Raw genomic sequence first — 21,203 nt, 5'->3', positions numbered from 1 at the left:
AGCAACGAAACCTCAAAACCTCTTTGTTTAACAGCGCAGATGTGGCTGGCCGTAACGTGTGCGGCGTCATCACAAAACCCCGGGTCATAGTTACTCCCGCCATTTATCGGGCACGCATCTTACGAGGAGTGCCCGGCGTTGTTGTTGTTCCTCTTTTAGTGGCACATACCCACGTGGGGGATTGGCCAAAAACGGGGTGGTTTTTTGGGGCTAAAACGCCCACCTCATAGCCCTATATAACCATCCTGTAGGAATTGGGGCGTTGTCAAGGCTTGCGCGTGGCGCTCGAAAAAAAAAAAAAAAAAAAAGCAAGTGCACAGTTCACGTGCGTCTGTGCCTCAAAAAGGTGAGCACAAGACAGCTCGCGCTACAGACGCCCAGTTCGCGAAGCCGGTTGCTGCCGGATCTAGCGCGTGCTGAAGCGTTCCATTTCGGACAAAACGACCCGGGCCCGCCAGTCACGCACCAGGAAGAGGACGATATAGATGGATATGACGAAGACTACTACCGACACAGGCGCGTTAAACCCCACAACCGAATCAAGAAAGAAATCTTCCAGCTTCGCTATGGTTCAAGCCTTTCCTTGGTCAATTTTATCATATGAAAACACAGGAGGAGGACAAACATTTTATTGAGCCTCTACAGGCCCCTCAGGGGGGCGTGGTGACCGGCGTGACCGCAGCAGCCCTCGCCTTGACCACCCGTTGGGTAGACAGGTCGGAGCTGTTCAGCGCCTCAGCCCAGGGCCCACCGTCTGGTAAGGGGGGATAGGGGCCGTGGGGACAGTTCCAAAGGAGGTGGTCCAGGGTTTCCACTGCTCCGCAGGCCGGGCAGTTGGGGGAGGGGTAGACGGAAGGATAAATACGGTGCAGGTGGTAGCGACAGGGGAGGGTATGGGTTTGCACCAGTCGCCATAGCCGTTCTTCCCTGTTGGATAAATCCAGAGGAATCACGAGCCAGTAACACTCTTTATGTGCTTATTTTCTTGCAGTGTGCGTAGTAGGAACTCAAGCGGCTGCTTTGGCGGCCTTTTTAGTGACACTAGGCGGCCCAGAAAAAAACAACAAAGAAATACATCACCAACCCCCCCCATCCGTCGGCGCATTACGCCAGTCCCGCGGGTCGGTCTTCCGCCATAGCGATCCGCTATCGTGCGCGGCGCATGTGAACAAACACGAAAATCGGTCATGCGAGGAGATACAAAACGCTGGCACGGCCCGCCCTTGTGCCCATCAACGATCCAGGCGAGACTACGGTCGGAGCGCGGGAAAAAAACTGTACGTGCGCGCAAAGCCAACTACGCGAAGAGCACCCCCATATGCAAGTGGCAAAAGACAATGTGAGATAGGGTGCTTGTGCAGTGATGGACAAATGAAACACGATCACGAAAATACGAACCAGAACACACAAATAGTGCGAATTATTTTCATGAGTCAAATTGACGCTTGGCCTGACTACACTCTTAACAAAAATGCCAGTAAAAAGGTAGTAACGGGCTGTATTTACTAACTCCTTGAGAACTTTACTACCCCCAGAACGGTACGCATAGTCCTGTCACTAAGTATGGACCCTAAATGACATCATTACTAGTCTAGACCGTGCACTTAGTAGCTGCTGCTTGTTTGACACTAACATTCGCTGACAGTGACAAAATTTCATGAATTATTGAACAGCATTTTTCCAACTCTAAATCACGAATAAAAGTTTTTTTTGCAAATCCACATGTTGACTGTATATGCTCACAATAAAATGCATAACTACAAAATTATCGCTAAAATATTTTATTTTTGCGACAAGCCCACTAAGTCTATCAGAAAACTTTCCGCTGCTGGCTACAAAAACAGCAGGCGTATTTCTAAGGTAACCAAGATATACTCGCTCTTCTCGTGAGTCCCGCTGGTTTTCTTGTTTGTCTCGCATAAGGGTGATCCATCCAGTGGCTAAGGCGTTGCGCTGCTCAGCCCAAGGACGCGGGTGCGATCCCGGCCGCAGTGACTGCTTTTCAGACGGAGGCTAAAAATGAAAACGCCCGTGTGTCGAGATTTCGGCGCACGTTAAAGATCCCCAGGTAGTCAAAATTTATACGGAGGCCTCCACTACGGCACGCCTCGTATCACAGGTGTAGCTTCAGCGCGTTAAACCCCAATAAACTAAACAATCAATAAATCAACATACGATATCAAGCCTCAAGAGCAATTTCATTTCAAAACGCGCAGGCGCGTTGACCCCGCTCAGTCGCTTAAGTCGAGTGATACAAGGCGTGAGCTATTGCGGTTCTTCACTTGCACTCAAGTACAGTTAATTGTTTATTATTGCAGACGCTATTTTATTATTATTATTATTATTATTATCATTATTGACGTTATTACTGTTTTGATAACTAACATCATTGTCAGTCTATCACAGATTTCCGGGGTCGAGAATCGCCCCTGCGACTTCATGTCTTCAAAAGGAAAGCGCCTTGGCCATTGACCAACGGCCGTTGGAACAAACGAAAACTGAAATGAAACGTCACTCCACAAAACTTCACACCACACTCAAAGCATTATACGAAGCGTGACAAGCTATCGACGGCGACTTTACGCGCGAACTGTCAGCAACGGCCAACCCAAAACATGGCGGATAGGTCGACACACAGTACAGCGAAGCATTGCAGGGCAACGAATAGGTGTTCATCGGCCAAATCAACGAATCCCCCGCCCCTTTCCAGCCCGACCACCAGTCCTTGCTTCTCCCGGGTGCGACCAGGAGGTCTGCGTAGAAGCCTCCCTTTAGAGAAACACAGAAGTTCGTACAAAGAAAAACGCTTGAAGCCTGCTGTGTGGGGGTAGCACAAGAAGTTGGAGATACGGACAGATATCTCGCAAATTGATTTCCTCCTCCTAGTCGCTCGCAGACATGCTCCCGGCGTTTCCTGGAATGAAGGTCGCACACGACCGCATGGCAAGACTACGGTCTTCCTGCGCAGCTAAAGAAAGTACACGCCACCACGCAATGCAGTTGGCGCGCAGTTCAAACGCCACCGGTGAGCGGTGCAGAAAAGCGCGAATGCATTTTGCACTCGCTCCTTCCCCGTTCTTTGGGGCTTTCCGCCACACACCATTCATCCGCCTAATGGCTTCCTCGGCCGAGAGGCGCATGCAGCGTCCTCCAATACTCGTTACTCAGTATCCGAGTGCCTGCACGTCTCAACCAGAGCCCACTGCTATTCGCAGGAAGCGAATGTGGGGAGCTAGTGCACGCATGCGCAACATTTCGTGCTCCGGGGGAGGCGATAACGAAGCCGTGAAATCACGTGACGGGCGGCCACGGCGATTAGGTCCTGGGATTTCTTGTGGGCGGGAGACTGAATCGACACTCACGGCGTGTGGGCAAAAAGGAAAAGGAAAAGGAAAAGGAAAAGGAAAAGGAAAAAAAAAAATGAACGTGCCCACTCGATCGTTCTTTCCAAGTTGGTACGTGCGCCGCACGTCGCCACTGCGTACACTACAGCACGAACCGAAAGTTGGCAGACCAGAATACTGGTCTCCACTGGTGTAAAAACAACGTATCACGAAAGATGGAAAGACGCCAGAAAACATTCCGCAGTGGCCTTTACTTTGGAAAGCAAGAACAGCAATTGCTGGAAAGAGTTTTACGATTCTTCCAAAATTCTACAGGAACACTTCGACCGTAATTTGGCGCGCATTTTTTTTTTTTTTTGCTCGACCTGTTTCCAACTGCCCGCGCTTAGCTCCAAACAGAACCAATGACGTTCAGTTTCCGGCTGGCCCACCGGACTAGGACGGCTCGTTCTCCTCCTTTTCCCCCGTGTTCTTCATTTCAATTATTATCCCCAGAGGTTCTAATCCACATAAAGCGCGCCCCTCGTGGATCCCCCCACAACGAACACGTCGGTACAGAAAACCGACTTCGATATAAGCGATAATTCGCTAAAAGCGGGAATTGTTTACTCTCTCCGCACTAAGGCGGAGAGCGTGAAACACACGAATAACGCGGGATACAATACAAGGCGATTTCGTTGTAACGAGGCTTTACTATATTCACAAGAGCCGTGCGCCCTGTGATCGCTACTTCTGCGACAGCGCGTCGTTCGGAGGGAAAACGATCCAAAGTTCTGAGGCATGCCGGAGGACCCACAGACCCTCCCGAACTTCTCTTTCTTCCAATGAATAGCATTTCCGTGGAAGATAAAAGACGCTCGGAACGACTGACACACCAAGACGAACACCTAAATGCCACTCCAGTAGTACACAGCGGGTTCCCTCAGCAAGCTTAATTAAGCAGTGCATTACAAATAAATGGCGCGGATTCGCCCCGAAAGTGGGCGAATCCGCGCCACAAACGTCTACGTCGAGTGTCGCTCGCTTAGTGTAGCCTCTTTTCGACGCTTCTCACGTTACCCATAGAAAAAGCCGATTGCCACCCACCGAAGGTAGCACGCTACGCCAGGTAAGCTCTCAGCAGCTCGAAGAAGCCAGCCAGCCTCGATATCTGCCCCAGTGCAAATAGAGCCGGCTACGATCGCCTGCGTTCATCCATCGACAAAATCGCGATAGCCTCGAGAGCCCTCTCGTCATCGCCATGCACGCCGTGCAGTGGTAACTCACTCGAGCAGCCCGGTGGGCCCCTGGCTCGTCTCCTCCATGGCCGCTCGGCTGCGGCGCGCATCACACCACCACTACCGTCTCGGCGGCCGGCCGGCGCCAGTACGCTGCGGCGGAGGCGGCCGGGGTACAACTAGAGCGGCCCCTCGGTCAAATCGGGCGCGGGAACATCCGCACGGGGCTCGAGTGTCGAGCACGACGCCGCGTCCCGAGACAAAGGCCCGCGCGACGAAAGAAGAGCGCACCTTCGCCGCCGGATCGGCTTCCCGGAAACGCGGGGCTTGCCTCGACGCAGCACTCGTGGTGGGAACACGTCGCGCTGCGGCGGCGGCGGCACCGCGAGAAGACACCACCGACGACTCCGTCTTCCTCCATCGTACCAGACGACAAAGGACGGTACGCTTTGAAGGGGGCCCTTCTTCCACCGGCGCTGCCTTGCGCAGCGATATCCGAGCTCCGAGATGAACGCGTTAGCCCGCCTACTCTGCATGACACGGGATGCGCGAGACGGGCGGGAAATACAAATAGGCAGCAGCGATGCCAACGCGCCGCGACGCACATACGTAAGCGCGCACGAACCACCATCGTTATCACGAAATCGCTTCAGTCTAAATATCGCCTTATTCCAAGTGTTTCGCGATCCCAACTTCAGCGCAATGAAAGCAAACCATCTCCGATTTTAAGAAAGTGCCTGCTATAACGAAGTCCCGAGGAAAGTATCCGTTATAACGAAGTCCCGAGGACTTCATATCACGAGGGTACACTCTGCGTAAGTACTCACGCAGCACGTTTTTGGTTGGAGCCGGGCCTGCTCTACGATAAAACTACTGTGTGTAAGATACGCAGGAAAACGTCAAAGATCCCCAGGTGGCCTGGACTATTCCACTGCGGACTTTCACATCTCCCACACGTGTACAATTTTGGCCCGAATTCGCATTCCAAGGAAGAGAGCGGGTATAACCGCTTTTACAGACCCGACCACACATCACTGCGCTAAGCGGATGCAAACGATCGAATCCCGGCAAGTCGGTCGTGTCGTTCTGGCGTATCGTGTGGCCATGACACGTGCGGACCCTTTCTCCGGCCACATGGCAGCGCCGCACGCGCTCACAAGGCCCTGCTTCCACCCAAGTTGAACCCGAAACTTGTTCCACTCTTCACGGTCTATCTGCGGCGGCGAGCGCTCTAACCAACGCTGCATATTTTTATTTTTGAGAGTCTGGTCGACGTCGACCATTCGAACCGGTGCTACCGAGTCCGTTTTCCAATGCAGGAAGCTTCGTTTTGTGCTGTAGTCAGGTCAGAAGTACTGCTCAAATAACGAAGCAGCAATAGAATGTTTTCCTTGCACACGAAGTGGAGACGGCTTCCAACGCAGTACCCCCCCCCCCCCCCCCTCCTTCCCGTCTAGCTCTATTCCTATACTGGGGTACAACTTAAGAACGGCCGGATGTTACTCGGCGCGGCGCAAGCAGTGCGTTACTGGGAATATTTTGAACATGGCACGAGCCGTTTCCGCAGTTTTTTGCACTTAATATGCTTATAAACTACTGCAGTGACGACAAATAAACTACGTGAGAAAAGGCAGGTGATATCGCGCATTCATAGCAATCTCCTTTCAAAACGCGCGCGCCCGCTGACATCCGGGTCCATCGCTTACGCGGAGCGATACCGTAGATTAGCTATCGCAGTTCTAAAGTTGTTCCCGAGTATAATCACACATTTTATGTTGAAGTGAAGTTTAATGCACTGTGATTACACCGATATAAAGCATGTGGGGGGCTATGGATTAATTATATCCCTTGGAAAACTTCAACACGCGCCACACACGGCAGTTTGGGTTTTTCGCCCGCGTCAAAAAAAAAAAAAAAAAAGGGGGGGGGGGGGGGGGGGGGGGGGGGGGGGGGAGTACCGCACCTACGACCTCTTGCCGCAGACTTTACATCGTGTTTCCAACTGCCGCTGCGGGAGGACGCTTGGACCGAGCAGTCCTTATTACTACCACGACGTAACACGCGCTTTAGGCGTACCTAGTTAGCTCAGGCCCAGGCAGTTTTGGCCCTCAGCCGTCGCAACTTCGTCGGCAAGGGGGCCGGTTGAGTTCGCGAGGACCCCGTCAACTGCACGGAGCACCAGCCCGCCCTCAACGGTGCGCGATACAAAAATTCTCCATAGCGGATGTTTCAAATGCGCGCGTACAAGAGGTAGCACAAGAGGTTCGCAGCCAACCTTCGGCTTTAACAACACCCTCATCATCTCTGTGTGTGAGCCTTTAATTTTCGAGGAGGCAAACAACCCCCGTACACTTGAGCTCCAGAGAAAGGGGGTTGCAGACAGCGAGTGAGAGATCGAACATGGCGGTCCGCCTTCCAAAATCATCCCGCTGTCAACATACACGTCGGACCAGCCGGCCTGCCGTTATTTGTAGAACACACTTGGCCCAGGGCCGTTTGTCGTCACACCCCTCCCCATCTCCCCGCGCTGCCGGCCCCCCGGACGCGCTGCGGGAGGCCGTTTTGTCTAAACACTAGGCTAAACACGAGCCTGAGACGCCCTTAAAGGAGTACTGACACGAAATTTTTATGTTACGTTTTTTTCGCTGCTATGCGTGCCTACCAGCCCACTAATCATAGAATGACAGATTAGACGGTCGAGCGCAGCGTAAACATTCATTTACGGCGTCGTTTATTCGTGCCAGTTTCGGTTTCGACTGAAAAACGCCGAGTGGCCGCCATGACAGCATGTATAACATGACGTCACCATTCTTGCCGTATCGCTGCCTCTCTGGAAGCGCGCGCGAGCGAGCGCACGCGCGCGCCCAGACCGGCCGAGGTTTTCGCCGTCCCCACAGGCCCGGGCAGCATGACGTCAGTCCCAAAACCATGACGTGTACACACGCCCGAGCAGCGCGCGCCAACCACAGCCAGCGCGTCGGCTTCGTCACGGGAGCCCCGACGTCGGCAGTTTGGGGCACGTAGCAGATGATGTCACGTCGGCCCGCTCTGGGCTTTCTCGTGCGGGCGGAAATTAAAATGGATTTTAAATATGTTTCGCTGAACGGTTGCTGCTGAAACTTGCTGGGATATATCTCCTGATAAAAAGGAAGCGTTTTACATAGTTATCTCAGCTTTGAAATTTCGTGTCAGTACTCCTTTAAAGTGCCCGGCCCAGATGGCACACCACGGAGATACAGAACGGAGGCAGCCTAATACAGAAAGGTCGGGAAACACGGCTCTGACCCTGGGTGCGAGACGCCAAGCTGCGCAGAAAGGAAATCTCCCTGCACTTCAGCGAGGCCGAGGCGACAGCGCGAGCGGCCGCAGGCGTAAATCCGAGCGACACTCCTGCCGGCCCCGGCCAACAGACACAAGGGTGTACCGTTATTTCACTCCCCAATTTCGTCTCAAAGACGATCAGTTAGTTCGCCTACCAGAACAACAATGCCACATTAAGCGGCGAGAAACGGCTGTACGGAACGAGCCCGCTCGCTGGCTGCCTTTCCTGCTGCAGCTCGAGCGAGGCAGGCGGCGACCAACAGGCTCCATCGGCCGATTTCGCCCAACGCTCCGAGCGCATAAACAAGCAGGCCCAGCCCGTAAAGAAAAGCAGGCGGGAGAAAAAGCAGCAGCGGCCGCGCGAGCGAGCCTGCTGGAACCCAGCGGGGACGGCCATGGGCCAGCTGCGATGAATGCGCCCTCGCTCCAAGCCTGCTCTGCTCACAAGCGTTTTATTAATTTTTTTTCCCCCATTTTGCTGTTTCGTTCTCTCTCCCCCCTCCTGTCCACCACCCCCGTTTCCGGTACCCTCTCTCCCCTCGCATTGCGCAAAGAAGGGAGAGGGGGCCGGCGGGGAGATCAATGGCTGCTGCTCGCGCAGCCCCGCGTATTCGGCGGACAGAGGAATTAAGGCCCACGCGTTGTCTCCAATGGCCGAGGGAAGGACAAAGAGAACGGGCACGCTCCGCAGGGTCCGCCGCACAGCAGCGCCTCGGGGCGTCGGCTCATTTTGCAAGCACCCTTCCTTCCCCGGCCAGCCTTGCCGGCTATTTCTGTCCGGCCGAGCGCGCCAATGGCGCAAGCGCCACGCGCGCGCACACTCCCGTGCAGAGCAGACCTCGCTCGATGAAGAGGCGCAAGCGAAAAGAAAAAAAAAGAACATGCCGTATTTACATACAGCCGAGAAAACTACGCGCACTGGCGTTTCGCAACAGGAGAAGCACATACCCCTTAATTCAATAGTCCGCTTAATTTGGCCATTTTGAGGCCGGGCCGCGCTAGGCGACTGCAACATCGAGCGTATACACACCACCACCGCGTGATGCGAACGTAAACTTAAGGCCGCCCTGCCATTCGCTCTCCCAAATAGCAACAATGCCAGCGCGAGCAACAAAGCAGGTGTTTCGGCAACCTCCAATCAAATCGCTGGCTTATGTAAGGTCTGCCCATCATATTTTCCGCAGCAGAATTTTGCGCCGCAAAGACCATTCCCAGGGGGGGGGGGGGGGGGGGGCATTCACCCTGAGGCGTTTCTTTGAAAGGTTGTTTTGTGGGAGTCGACCTAGTTCACAACCACACGCGGCTTGCCTTCAGCAAGGCGGGGCCGACAAGAGGATAGCCACAGCCTGTGCGTGTCTCCACTCGCTTCTTTTATGATGGGCTCGCAGCAAGGCACAAATTCTAACCTAAACTTACGGCAAAACGACTTGTGGTAAGAACGTACACCCCCACCCTTAGAGAAAATAGAAGGGTCTTGGACAAACGAAAGCACACTGCGACCAGAAACCCGACACGCGCGCTATCACCAACGTTTAGCGAATTAACCATGTCCGGCTTTGAAACTACCCGAGCCGTGAGCGTCACCCTGAAGGGCGGGTGGACAGCACTACAGCAGAGCGCATCGCTAGCTCGCAGGCGGCACAGCGGGACGCCTTTCCCACAAGCAAGCCTCCGCGGAAAACGCGCACGCCGTTCGACAATATATCATCGACGATGCGACCCATATACGCAGTCGAATGCACACCACGAGTCCACAGCACGCATTGGACTCCGGAGGGAAATCAGCGCGACAAGAGACACAGCAGCCGATCTGACAATTCGACACCGCGCGCGCACACAAGCGTTTGGCTTCATTACCGTCGCTTCCTGCCGCCATCAATCAAGCGCGCGGCGCGGCGTACGCGGCCACCACAGCAATTACCGGAACGAGCAAGGCGGCGCTGCGACAGACGCTAGCGCAACGATGCAGCGACCATGGGCCCAACCAACAGTCCGTTTGCTGGGCCGCCGATCGGCGCAAAACGCGCGCACCGTCGGCGGAGACGGTAAGCGGTGGGAAAAGAAACAGGCGGTCACGGTACCGGCTCGACGTGAAGGTCACCGGTGGCACGTATCCAATCTCAAATGCAGTCGGCACGCACTGTGTGCACACTCACCTGCGAGCACAAAAAGAGAGAGAAAGGAGGCACGAATTAGTTGGCGCGCACCGAAAAGTTCACTCGGGTACACGCATCGGTGCGAAAGCGGCGCGCTAACTCTCCGAAACAACGTTCAGCACCGCTACCTCACCTTCGAACAATTCCCACAGGAACAGCCGCACGAGGCATACGGGAACGAAACAGCTGCTAGTGAGAACGCCACCATTTTGGCAAGAAATACAAATTGTGACCCGCCGCGTTGTCTCAGTGGCTAAGGCGTTGTGCTGCTGAGCCCGAGGACGCGGGTTCGATTCCCGCCCTCGGCGGCCGCTTTTATGATGAAGGCGAAAAGCACAAAAAATTAGCAGTGGCTTAGCTCGGCTATGCCGGGATATACGTAGCCTGAGCTAAGGTTCAGCTGGTTATTCTTATCTTTCCTGGTTGTCTAGGATTAGCTTGATTATCATGCTTACTACTGCTTCAATGACACACACACGGTATACGCATTATGTTACACATGTATATCAAGCGGCTCCGGCGCGGCGCCACCAATCGCCCGAGAGCTAAGCTGGTTCCACAGGCGCACGAGCCATCGGTTCCACACCCGGCCACCCCTCGCATGATCACGTGCGGAACGGAGGTCGGCGAAGACGCTGGGCGCGTGGGGTGTGTGAGAGATGCCGGGCAGCGAGCAACGTTCTGTGCGCCGTGTGACGTCACTGCTACTCGCGCATGCGCAGCACGGCTCTCCAGGAGCCAAGCGAAACTGCTCAACCTCGGCCAGTAAAACGCCCGTGTGCTCAATATTTTGGCGAACGTTAAAGATCCAAAGGTGATCACAATTAATCCGCAGCCCTCCACTAGCGCGCCTCATCGCCTGTGTAGCGTCGGCGCGTTAAACCACATAATCAATCAATCAAATACAATTAGTGACATACTGTAGAAATGGGCGTCACGGCCGGACATCCCGAGGGCCTACCGCAATGCGGTGCAGAGCTGTAATCAAGGCTTTTCACAGTATAAATCCGGCAATGTCGCCGACACAGTGGCCCTGCACGAACAATGCAGGCTGTGCCATATTGGTACGCGGAACTACACGCCGGCGCTCGTAAATAATCCCCGTCAGTGAATTTCCCGCACTGAGAAAATTGCAGTTAGTGACCAAAAACTGGTTTTGTGCGAAATAAAACGGTGCGTTCAAATACAAAGCGTTGCGTTCAAATACTATAGTTACAAAACATTTCAACTCAGGGCGGTGTGCAGTGCGCTTGCGGCATTCAGTTCAAGAAGAAACGTATTTTTGAACGTTTATTCCAACATAGGCAAATGTGTTCATGCAAGCCCAAAACGAAAACGAAACTGCTGCACGATTCAATCCATAATAACTTCTGCAAACCACCGAGTACCAATCCGAATCCAGAACTACCCATCACGCCCATCGCGGCAGACGATCGCAGCGCCAGATTCCTCTATAGTTATTCTATGAAACCTAATGAGTAGAAGGACGCGCGGCAGCCAAGCCGGCGTCTGTAGTATATAAAGCGAACCCGACGGAACCAAGGGAAATGACGCCCGCGAGATGGAACGCTGCCAAGCGTGTTTCGGAGCGTTGACACCCGTCAGCTACGGGACGCTGCTGCTACTTCACCTACTGGCGCAGAAGATAACACGACACGCAAGAGGAAAAATAACACCCACGAAAAAAAAAAAAAAACACTATGGGTCAAGTACGCCGCGTTTGCGTCGCTGACTCCGGGAAACAGTATATTTGCCGCTCCAACAACCTTAACTAAAACGGCACCTTCCAGGAGCAGTCATTGGCCACCATTCGCGGTGTCGCAATGGCTAGACCGTACCGCACTGCGTGCACTGCACGATGCCGGCTGTGGTAGTTATGATGGACATGGGGAGGACACTTGCGCGAGGTTAAATCCTATTTCTGCGAGGCTGCAAACACGTTGCGACCGTCAGAAATACGGGCTCGAGCCAGCCGCGTTGCACAGCCAGAAACCACTGTGTCGCTAAGTGATTTGGGCGCAAGCAGGTTACACCGCATACGCGTACACGCCTGCATGTTTATCACTTCCTCCACAGAATTAGCGCAAAAAGGAATCTCTGCTACCCCCCCCCCCCCCCCCCAGAAAAAAAAAAAGAAAAAAAAAATCTCTGGGACCGCTACTGAGGACAGCTTGTAACTGAGCTAGTTGGCTGCCAGCTGCGAAAACTGCTGGATCTGAGCCAACCGCAAACGGAAGTTACACACGAGAAGAGTGAAGCGCACACTACCGGGCGGTTTTTGTGCAACAACCAACGAGATTCGGGCACGAATTAACACACGGCACATAAAACTAATTCCGGATGACCGATGACGGCGTTCATCACGGTGAGCACGTGACACCGCGACGTGAAACACCGCAATTATCTACTACGGCTGTAACGCCGATGTGACGCGGCACGAAGCCTGTTCAAAAAACAAGACCCACTGTCAATGGGTGCTGTGGGCACAAAAATGAACGTGTGATCGGATCGTTTTAACCCCAGAATGACACGTGTCCGCGGTGCGGCTGAACGTGTGCACGATGCTGAAAACCCAAAGAGCCAAGTAGAGGTAAACGCGATGGAGGCCACAACCCTTCTCCCCAAAAACGGCCTTTCGTTATACGCACGTGCAATATAAACTCGCTTCTGCTGCCATTATTATTATTATTATTATTATTACGCATTGGCACGTTTACCAACGCCGGCTGATTGAAAACATCTTCACTTGCGAGTTTCATGTATAACCGCGATATCTGCGAAGGGCTTAGTATCAAAACTGCGGTTGCGAACGCTTCGTGACGATAGAAACAGACAAAAAAAAAAAAGGCCCGCATTTAAACTGCACCGATTACTACTATAATTCATTCCTCCCGGCTGCGTGCATGCTTAGAGTCCTCCTCATCCAGCAGAAATGTCTTTACACAAGACATGCACACACAGAGAACATTCCCCTCGCTAGTTTTCGCGTAGTTTCTTTCCCACGTCCGGTCCTGCGCGCTGTTTAGCCCTTCCCGGAAAAAGATAAGTGCGGAGCAGTCGAGGCCCCCTCTCTATTGTAATCACCACTGTCATCATCGCGATAATAACCGGGCGAAAAAAGAGCGCGCATCTCCTCCCTTCTTCCCAGCCGCCATTTACGCGCGGAAAATATCAATCACGGTGATCTTTTCTTTCTCTGCGAGAAGAGGATCTTCAACGAGGCTGGCGGTGCTAGCCGAGCTAAGCTGCCTGGCTTGCTACGCCACATGACTGCGGTGACGACGCCGATGCTTATGAGGCCGATGAGGTGCACGTGTGCTCCTAACTATTCAAAGGTCTTTCAGGTACGCCGATAAGGCTTTTGTAGCGCGAGAGGCACGTTTGGAACACCTCCAAGGACCTAAGAAGTCCCTCGGCTCTGGTCCCACGGAGAGGGGCCGGCCCTGGGACACTGCGAGGGACGCTCTTTGCGTTCTCAATCGCGAGATGAGGCGTTGCAGGTCTTAGCGCTTGCCGCACCGTGGGCACAGTGGCGAAATGCATTGGTTGAGCTCGAAGCGGCAGTACCGCGTGTGAGCGACACCGCCTCACACAACACATGATGAAAAGATCCATAGTCTGGGAGGTTCTCAACAGTGAAGACAAGTACGTCGGGCGAGAAACTTGGCTTGTTTGATGTACCATGCACTATGGCAAGAGCTATTGGCATAGTGCATGTTAAGTGGCTTACCATGGTAACAATACATGGTAAGCGGCTGGTCTTCGTTCGGGCAAAGCAAGGAACGGCGCTGGACGTTTCGCGGCTACGAGCAGCCCTTCCCTGTGCGCAAAGAGGGCCGGGAAAGTGCGCTTAACCGAACCGAGGAACGTGGCTTGTACGCGAGCGCATGCGGGACGCGTCGCGCGGCCCGCAGCTGCCAGCTCAGCGAGCGGCGGCGGCGGCAGGGCCGGGTGGCGTCATGTTCTTTTTGGGCCCCCGCGGGCGGACTCGGCGCGTGACCTGACTTCCACGAAGTCGTCTGGCGAGACTGCGGGGGCCAACAACCAGCGCAGCGGCGCACGGGCTATGCGCCCCACTGGGACGGCCGGCCGCGCTCGCTCCGAGGAGCGCTCCTCCGCTGCTTTCGGGGCTAGCCATCTCGCCAATGGACGCTTCCTGTAGACGAACGACCGGCGAGTTTCACGGCGCTTCTTTGTGAGCCACAGTCCACTTACCATGCTCGGAAACCACAACTGCACTTCTGCACGGGCGCAATTGAACAGTGGTTAAACGTATGCGAATGTTTTCCTTGCGTTCAAACACCTCCACATCACAACCCCCCCGAACACAAAATTCCCCCGTATAGCCTTTCTGACCCGTGTTCGATGTGACCACTTCAAAATACAGCATGTGGAGTCTACGCTCGGTCTCCCGACGCAATGCGTTAACAGCATGCCGCCAGACGACCACAAAAGAGGTACGACTAAACACAAGGCGCAGGCACACGGGTCGGCCAACAACCCCGTTAGCAGCTCGTATCAGTTAATCGCTTACAATTAACGGGTGGGCTGTTAAATAACTGACGTGGATCTCGGAGCACATTACGCAGCGGATCTGCAGGTTATCTGCAACAGAGTTCTAGCCCCCGCGCACTTCAAGACCCACCCGCTTTCTCGAGTGCAGTTTGCCCGCGCAAGCCAATGCTAAGAGCTGGCCTCTCTCTATGCAGAACTACCGCGCAAGCGCTAAAAGGGACAAACGACGCCCTGTGGTAGAAGTGCCGCCCAAGTTTCAGCGGCACGAAGTAGGAGATGGGAACGTGGAAAAACAGTGTCCTTAAATTAGCAGCATTACTTGGATCGCCAAGTTGTACTAAGAGGCCATTCCTTTGAAGCTGGATTAGTAAGCAAGAAAGGACCCGGACCATGCGTGGTGATCCGCCCGCTCGCAGTTTCACACCGCGTGTGGACATCGGGTCACTTCCACTCCGGTCCGGGACAGCCCACACACATCCCCGGTGCAAAGTAGGCGATCCGCGGGGGGCGAGCAGACCGGCTCGAGCGGGGGGAGCCGGTCAGCGAGCCGGCGCGAAAGGAGGCAAGGCGCACCAGCCACGTCAGGCCGCCGGGCTCAACAACAACGCTGGCCAGCGCCGCAACAGCAAGAAACGACGGGGACACGAACGCGTTACGTCGACCGGAACGAACCCGCCTTGGCCAGCGTGCTCGCACGACGAGGCTGGATGCTGCTCGCCGGTGCGTGCGCCAGAGAAAAGGGGCAGACAGCCAGGAGGCCTCCGAACAACGGCCATCGTCTCCGCGGAGCGTTCTTCGCGAGAAAAAGGCGGCAAAGAAAGCACCGAGGGGGGCGCACTGACCGCCGATCCGCGAGGGGCACTGCGGGGGCTACTGTTGTTTGCCCCGGTCCCCGTCGCAGTACGGAGAAGCCCCAAGCGCTGTCTTCCCTTCGCCGAAAGCTCCGGACGCTCGCGGGCGGCAACCGTGCGGACCTGTCCCCAGATGGGCCATCACCAAGCGCAGCACTAAACGGCCGCGAAAATAAGCGTTAAGCCGTGCGCAAGAGACAAATGCATCCCACCAGCAACAATAAGCTGCCTCCCGCAGAGAGGAGCCCAGAAAGCCTGCACTGTCCGCCCTCGGATGCAATCCTCGTGCCGGTTTCTGGGGTCCGAAGTGGTGTTTAGATCCCGGTTACCGCTTTCCTTTTTGAGCACACAAAACTGTCAAACTGATGAGGCGCATCCCGAGACTTTCCGTCGAATAAAGAAGACAGTGCACAGCTCTGGTTTGGCGACATTCTAGAAAACAGCCCCGTGAGCGTACTGAAACCATGTTCACCTTTTCCCGAAAGACCAGGACTGGCCGTCTATTTTTCGACAGTCACAGCCACCAGCCCCGGTGGCTGGTTTTGTTAGCCCGGGCAGGCCTCGTGACGCAAGGCGACATCGATACGTATCGGGAAGCGTCGTCGGCAGGCGCGGCGGCGGCGCCTGCCGTTTTACGACGACGTCACCGCACCACAGATCGCGGCTGCTGAACGCAACGGTGTCAAGGAGACCGATCCAAAGCGCCGCGAGATCGAAGAACAGCCGGTTGGACAACATCTGCCTCCTCGCGAACCGCCGCCGCACACCTGTCCTCCAGAGGCGCTCAGGAAACAAGTTTCTTTTTTTCTTGTTCGTTTCCTTGCGTGCCTTTCCTTGGGCTGAGGTCTGTCGATACACAGACAAGAAACAAGCGATGCCTAACGAACAAACGAACAAGCAGCAAACGAACACGCCTCAGCGAAGAGCTCGGAACAGACATGCCAACTTTTCCTTAAATAAACGTTTTTGCTACCATCGGCCGCCCAGTTCCATCTGAAGGCCTTGATGATACATCGAGATCTTCCTTTGCCAATTTTCCGCCCGCACACGCAGCTCGAAATTGATCTTTATCCCACTTTGGAGCACCGTTTGATAAGACCACCAAGTAATGCGCCCGATGTGTACACTAAACAAAAAAAAAAGGGGGGGGGGGGGGGGGTATTGTGCGTAAAACACGAAAAACAAGTTCAACTCGCAAGCCTGGGGAGCTGTTTTTCGTAAACTTGCAGAGAGAGAGAGAGAGAGAGAAATAACATTTATTGAAAGAGCTCCCCCTTATGGGGCGGTGACGGCTGCCCACAGGGCCGCAGCGACCTGGAGGCCTCGGGAGGTGACTAGCACCTGGTCCGAAGCCCCGGAGAACTTGCAGACAACTGTGTTGCTCGTTCACAAGTGTGTACCAACCGATCCAGCACCAAACTGTTCGACAATGAGGCGCCGTCATAAGCTTCACATATTCACTCGAACCATGCTGTTTTCTCACACCCACGAATAAAAAGAAAAACTATGCTAAAAATTCTGTACCGGTTCTTACTCGCCCACTCGTTTTGTCTTGGAATGAAAGGTTTCTAGTGGACTCCGCTTTGCACTGGTCCGTGGCAACAGCACCACAATTCGATGTAGCTGGGCGCAGTACTGCCACAACGAAACATTGCGAGCGCCTGGGATGTACGAGAAATGATGGACTGTGACGGCGATGAGGCGCGCCATAGGGGAGGGCTCCGGATTAATTTTAACTACCCGGGGATCTTTCACGGGCGCCGAAATCTCGAGGGTGTACGGGAAATAACCGCGCCATAGTGGTGTGAGTGACTGTGACGTTTTAAGCGAAACGCACACGCAAGCCAGCGAAGTTCAGCTTATACGCTAGACCGCCGCATTTGTCGAGCGAAACATTGCTTCGCGGATTGCCCCACCAAAAGTGAGAAATCAGCGCCCAACAGAAACGCGCTTCGCTAATTAGCTAAATGTCAGGATATGCGACAGAAACACTTACACACTAAAAACGCTACTTTTGCATTTTGAGGGGCAGTGAATACCAACCAGTCGAGCGCGAAATCATAAAGTTCCTGTTTCTAGTAAACGGCATTCGAAACGCTTTTCTCCCACTGGCTAGGCACCAGTTAAAACTGACAGCATTGGTATACGGACGAGACATTGCAGGGTCTGCCGGTATACAAGGCGAAGTAGCGCGACGCGCACCCGGAGCCGCCAGCCCCCGGGAAGCCGGGTAACAGAAAGTGGACTCGTCCGACGACAGCCGCACTGCGCTGACGCAAGTCGGCAGCGTAGGCGGGGGGCGCGTCCACTGCGCCGCTCCGGGGGAGGTCGGGCAGTGCAGAGCGCAGCTGCCGGCGTCACCTCCGTACATGGCTCGCAGCCTCCTCCCTCCCCTCTGCCGAAGTTAGCGGAGGCAGCAACAGCAGGAGCGGCCGTGGAATTGCGCTTCGCAGCGCCGCTTCGCTATTTATTGCGCACGACTTCGAGGAATCGGGCGCCTCCTCCTCTGCCGGCCGGTTTCCTCTTACCCTCGGGGCCCCTGCGATGCCATTTAGCGGGCCAGCCCAACGTCCCTTCGTTCTCGCCCACTCTTTCTGGCGCTGTTCACATCTTCCCAGCTCGGGCGGAAGCCCCCCTCTCGACCTCGCTGCGTTTCGCGAGCTGGTAGCTGCCGCACGGTGGAAGCGACCGGCCGTTTGGGAGCGAACGCGCGTTGCCGAGCGCTGGGCCCAGTTGATTTCCTTCCGAGAACACGTAGTAGCTTGCGCACCAAGAAGTGCCACCAAACACAGACAAACCAGGACGTCATTTGTGCCAGTACATTTTCCCACTTGTACATCCACACGTATCAGAATTAACCCGCACCGTTCCATCGCGTCAGGGCTGCCTGAATCGGAACAGTCGCTAAGGCGCGAAGACTGCGTGGTGCTACATGCTGGGCTCTCAGGAGCGCGTCAGAATAGCAGAAACGCTCCCGCAGACAGATACACTCGACGCGTGCAAGGTCGTCAACGAACACTTCGAGCACCTATACCCACGCATCAGGGCTGGATACGAGCCAACGACCACTTGGAAGCAGAGTTTGGACCACGACGGCGCGTGCACAGGCGGAACAAGAAGACGCGTCCTGGATTGGGCGCAGCTGGTCGGCGGCTGGCGGCAGAAGAAGGGCGCTGCGCAGCGGCAACCGAGCCGAGCTCGGAGCATCTGCCGGAGCGGCTCCGTCCAACGCTCTCTCGCAGCCCAGCAGTGGCAGCAGCAGGCGCGATCCCCTGCTGCGGAGGCTCATTGTTGCGCAGCGTACAAAGACCCTCAGCCATCAAATCAAAGCCAGACGCCTCGCGTTCGCCCAGCAGGCAGACAGCCCCAAAACAATCGAGGCGGCTCCGCTCCACGATGGCGGCGCTGGTACAGCGTGGGCAGCTGAAAGGGTCGGACGGCGGCTCGGCTAAGCCCTCCATTGCGCAGTATGCAACCCCCAACTTTTTGTCAACTCCTACCTCGCCATGGCCCAGAGGCGCGTGTGCACATGTAGACGGCGGGCGCCTCGTGCAGGATCAGTTCACGTTTCCCAGAACAGCCGGCGCAGTTATTTCGAAGGTCAACCGCAGCAGCGCACCGGCTACTGTTCTAACGGGGGAGGAAAGACCGGCATGCACACGAGACAATGAGACTTCCTTCCCGCCTTTGTTCTTCTGCCCGCGCCAGGCACCGGCCGGCAGACAGAACTTGGCGGGTCTGCAGCGTAAGATGAACAGCACGTGTGCCCGCTGAAGACACCCCAGTGAGCTGTAAACAAGCAAGAACTGTGGAACTAAAGACACGCGTTTTACGCGCGGTACCCTGTACAGTCACTTATAGCGCTGATTGGCGGTTTCACGGATCCAGGGACACGGGCAACCAGCCGCAACAGATATTAGCTCCGACACGTTTTAACCCGGCAGCTAACCACCAGATGACTCTTCACCACCCCGCGCACGCACGGGATCAGGACAGGCCCGTACGAGGCGGATGTATTCACTCAAGTGTCCCATTCCTCACTTCGTTCTATCCTGCGCAGGACCGCACACGCGACAGCCCCAGCTCGACATTCGAGCGAACGACCGTGGCTCATGCAGAACCCCCCGCAAAGCCCCAAATCCGACGGCCTGGATAAGGGTGCAGGGACGTGAGCGCAACAGTCCGGACAGAACGAACCGCACACTTCCAAACGAGCGTGTCCAAAGGGGGTAAGGAGAGCGGCGAGGGGAGCGCAGGGTTCAACGAACTGCCGTCGTGTGGCGGGGGACCATTGAGACGGCACGATTGTTTTGTGCCGGCCTCACGGGCCAAGGAGCCGCGCGCTACAGCAGCCCGCCAGTGCGCGGCTAATAGGGCCCCAGCCGAGAGACAAAGGCGCTCCAAGGTGCCGGCCGCGGTGGCAGCCTGTCACTTGTTCCCAACCACCTCCAGCGGCACAGAGGTCTCGCCCCGAAACGACCGACTGCCGCCTTCGCCGGCAGCTGCCCCGGCAACAGCTGGTCGTTATCCACTCAGCGCGGAAACCCGGGACCCAACAGCACGGTAGCGGCAGCGCGGATCCACCGGCATGAACATGGACGATTATGCGGATGGCAACATCGTTCCGAGAGTCATTTGCCGAGACCGCATCGCGCATTCGGACGCAGGAAGCGGCCGCCACCCGGAAGTGCCCGTGCTCCGAAGGCACGGCCGACCCTGCTGGAGATCGTCTTCCGCCTCCTGGCGCAAGCAACGCGGATGTGATCGGGCCGGCAGGCTTCCGGAAAACAACAGCACGAGATAGAAGGCGAAGCTACACAAAACGTTGGAGCGACGGCAAATGAGAGACATTAGCTGACGAAATTAACTAGCCGTACGAATAAGTGGGCGAAACAAACAACGGCATGCTCGGTGAGGAGCGAATGCTTATCAAAATCTCTTCATCCACAATTTCAGAAGGGAACCATGAAAGTACCTTTTACTTTATTTATTTCACACGCTGCGTGTGGCAGGGCCGAAACTACGCGGCGTACTAGGCGCTTCCAGCTGCATAGCGGAAGGGGAGATGTCCTCCCAAAGCCCCTACATCCCGATCCTTGGCGGTCATATATCGGCAGCTCCAGACCCGCTCCTTCCCCACCCCTGCCATCATGTCAGCGATCTTTCCCGACACCTACATAGACGAATGTCCATATTGTTCGGTCCATCACGCATCGTTATCCCATATCATATGGGCCTGTGATAGCATCCCACTATCTAGGCACCGATCCCATCCCATCCCATTCTCCTTACTATCACCAGCGAGGCGCGCTGGGAGGCCGCCCTGCGTGACCCAAACCCCCAAATTCAAGAAGACCTGGCCCGCTTGGCCGAAGGCACCGGACCCCTGCCGAAAAGGGGCCCTGCTGCCCGACGGACGACGGAGAAGACGTCGCCGGCCTAATCGCCCCAGCTGTGGCCAAATAAAGTTCTGTCAGTCTGTCTGTCATCAGAATGTCACGGTCTTGCGTAGCATCCACAGCGCAGCACGTGGCTTGTTATACGTGCTGAGTGGCGTCGGTATTTTGACATCCTTCATGCACGGGAACAGCCCTCAAAAGAGGGTCGCCGACGCGGCGCAGTGTTCACATGCCGTTCATGCGAGCTGTGCATGAAGAATGTCTAACTTTACGCGAAGTTTTCTGAACAACGTACATGGACGACTGAATGAGACCTGCTGCACGTTGTTATGGACCGGGTTTTGCGAAGGTCCCAAACACTATGAGCAGCGTGAAAATTCAAGGGTGATATCACTCCCGG

The 21,203-nt window shown here is 55.2% G+C and overlaps 2 protein-coding genes across 3 annotated transcripts in view; both read right to left on the bottom strand.

Moving 5' to 3' along the window:
• Spen (spen family transcriptional repressor split ends) overlaps window positions 1–21,203 on the bottom strand; it is a 158,207-nt gene that overhangs the window by 90,185 nt on the left and 46,819 nt on the right. The gene's annotated exons all lie outside the window — the stretch shown is intronic.
• On the bottom strand, window positions 522–5,904 carry LOC144144653 (uncharacterized). Its single transcript, XM_077676180.1, has 2 exons — window positions 4,611–5,904; window positions 522–927 (listed from the first exon to the last, which is right to left on the bottom strand). The coding sequence occupies exons 1-2, from the start codon at window positions 4,646–4,648 to the stop codon at window positions 651–653; spliced, it is 315 nt and encodes a 104-aa protein (XP_077532306.1). The 5' UTR covers window positions 4,649–5,904; the 3' UTR covers window positions 522–650.

Source organism: Haemaphysalis longicornis, unplaced genomic scaffold (assembly GCF_048455015.1).
Source record: "Haemaphysalis longicornis isolate Haplotype H1 unplaced genomic scaffold, Haemaphysalis longicornis Haplotype H1 scaffold_7, whole genome shotgun sequence".
Taxonomy (NCBI): domain Eukaryota; kingdom Metazoa; phylum Arthropoda; class Arachnida; order Ixodida; family Ixodidae; genus Haemaphysalis; species Haemaphysalis longicornis.
Note: the sequence above shows the minus strand (reverse complement) of the source record. Positions and strands in the feature narration are given on the sequence as shown.

What these genes read in the sequence shown, in the direction of transcription:
- LOC144144653 (XM_077676180.1), bottom strand. Translation starts at nt 4,648, where the DNA reads ATGGAGGAGACGAGCCAGGGGCCCACCGGGCTGCTCGA. An exon ending in GGGCCCACCGGGCTGCTCGA is followed by an intron (nt 928 to 4,610) that starts GTGAGTTACCAC and finishes TTTATCCAACAG; the next exon opens with GGAAGAACGGCTATGGCGAC.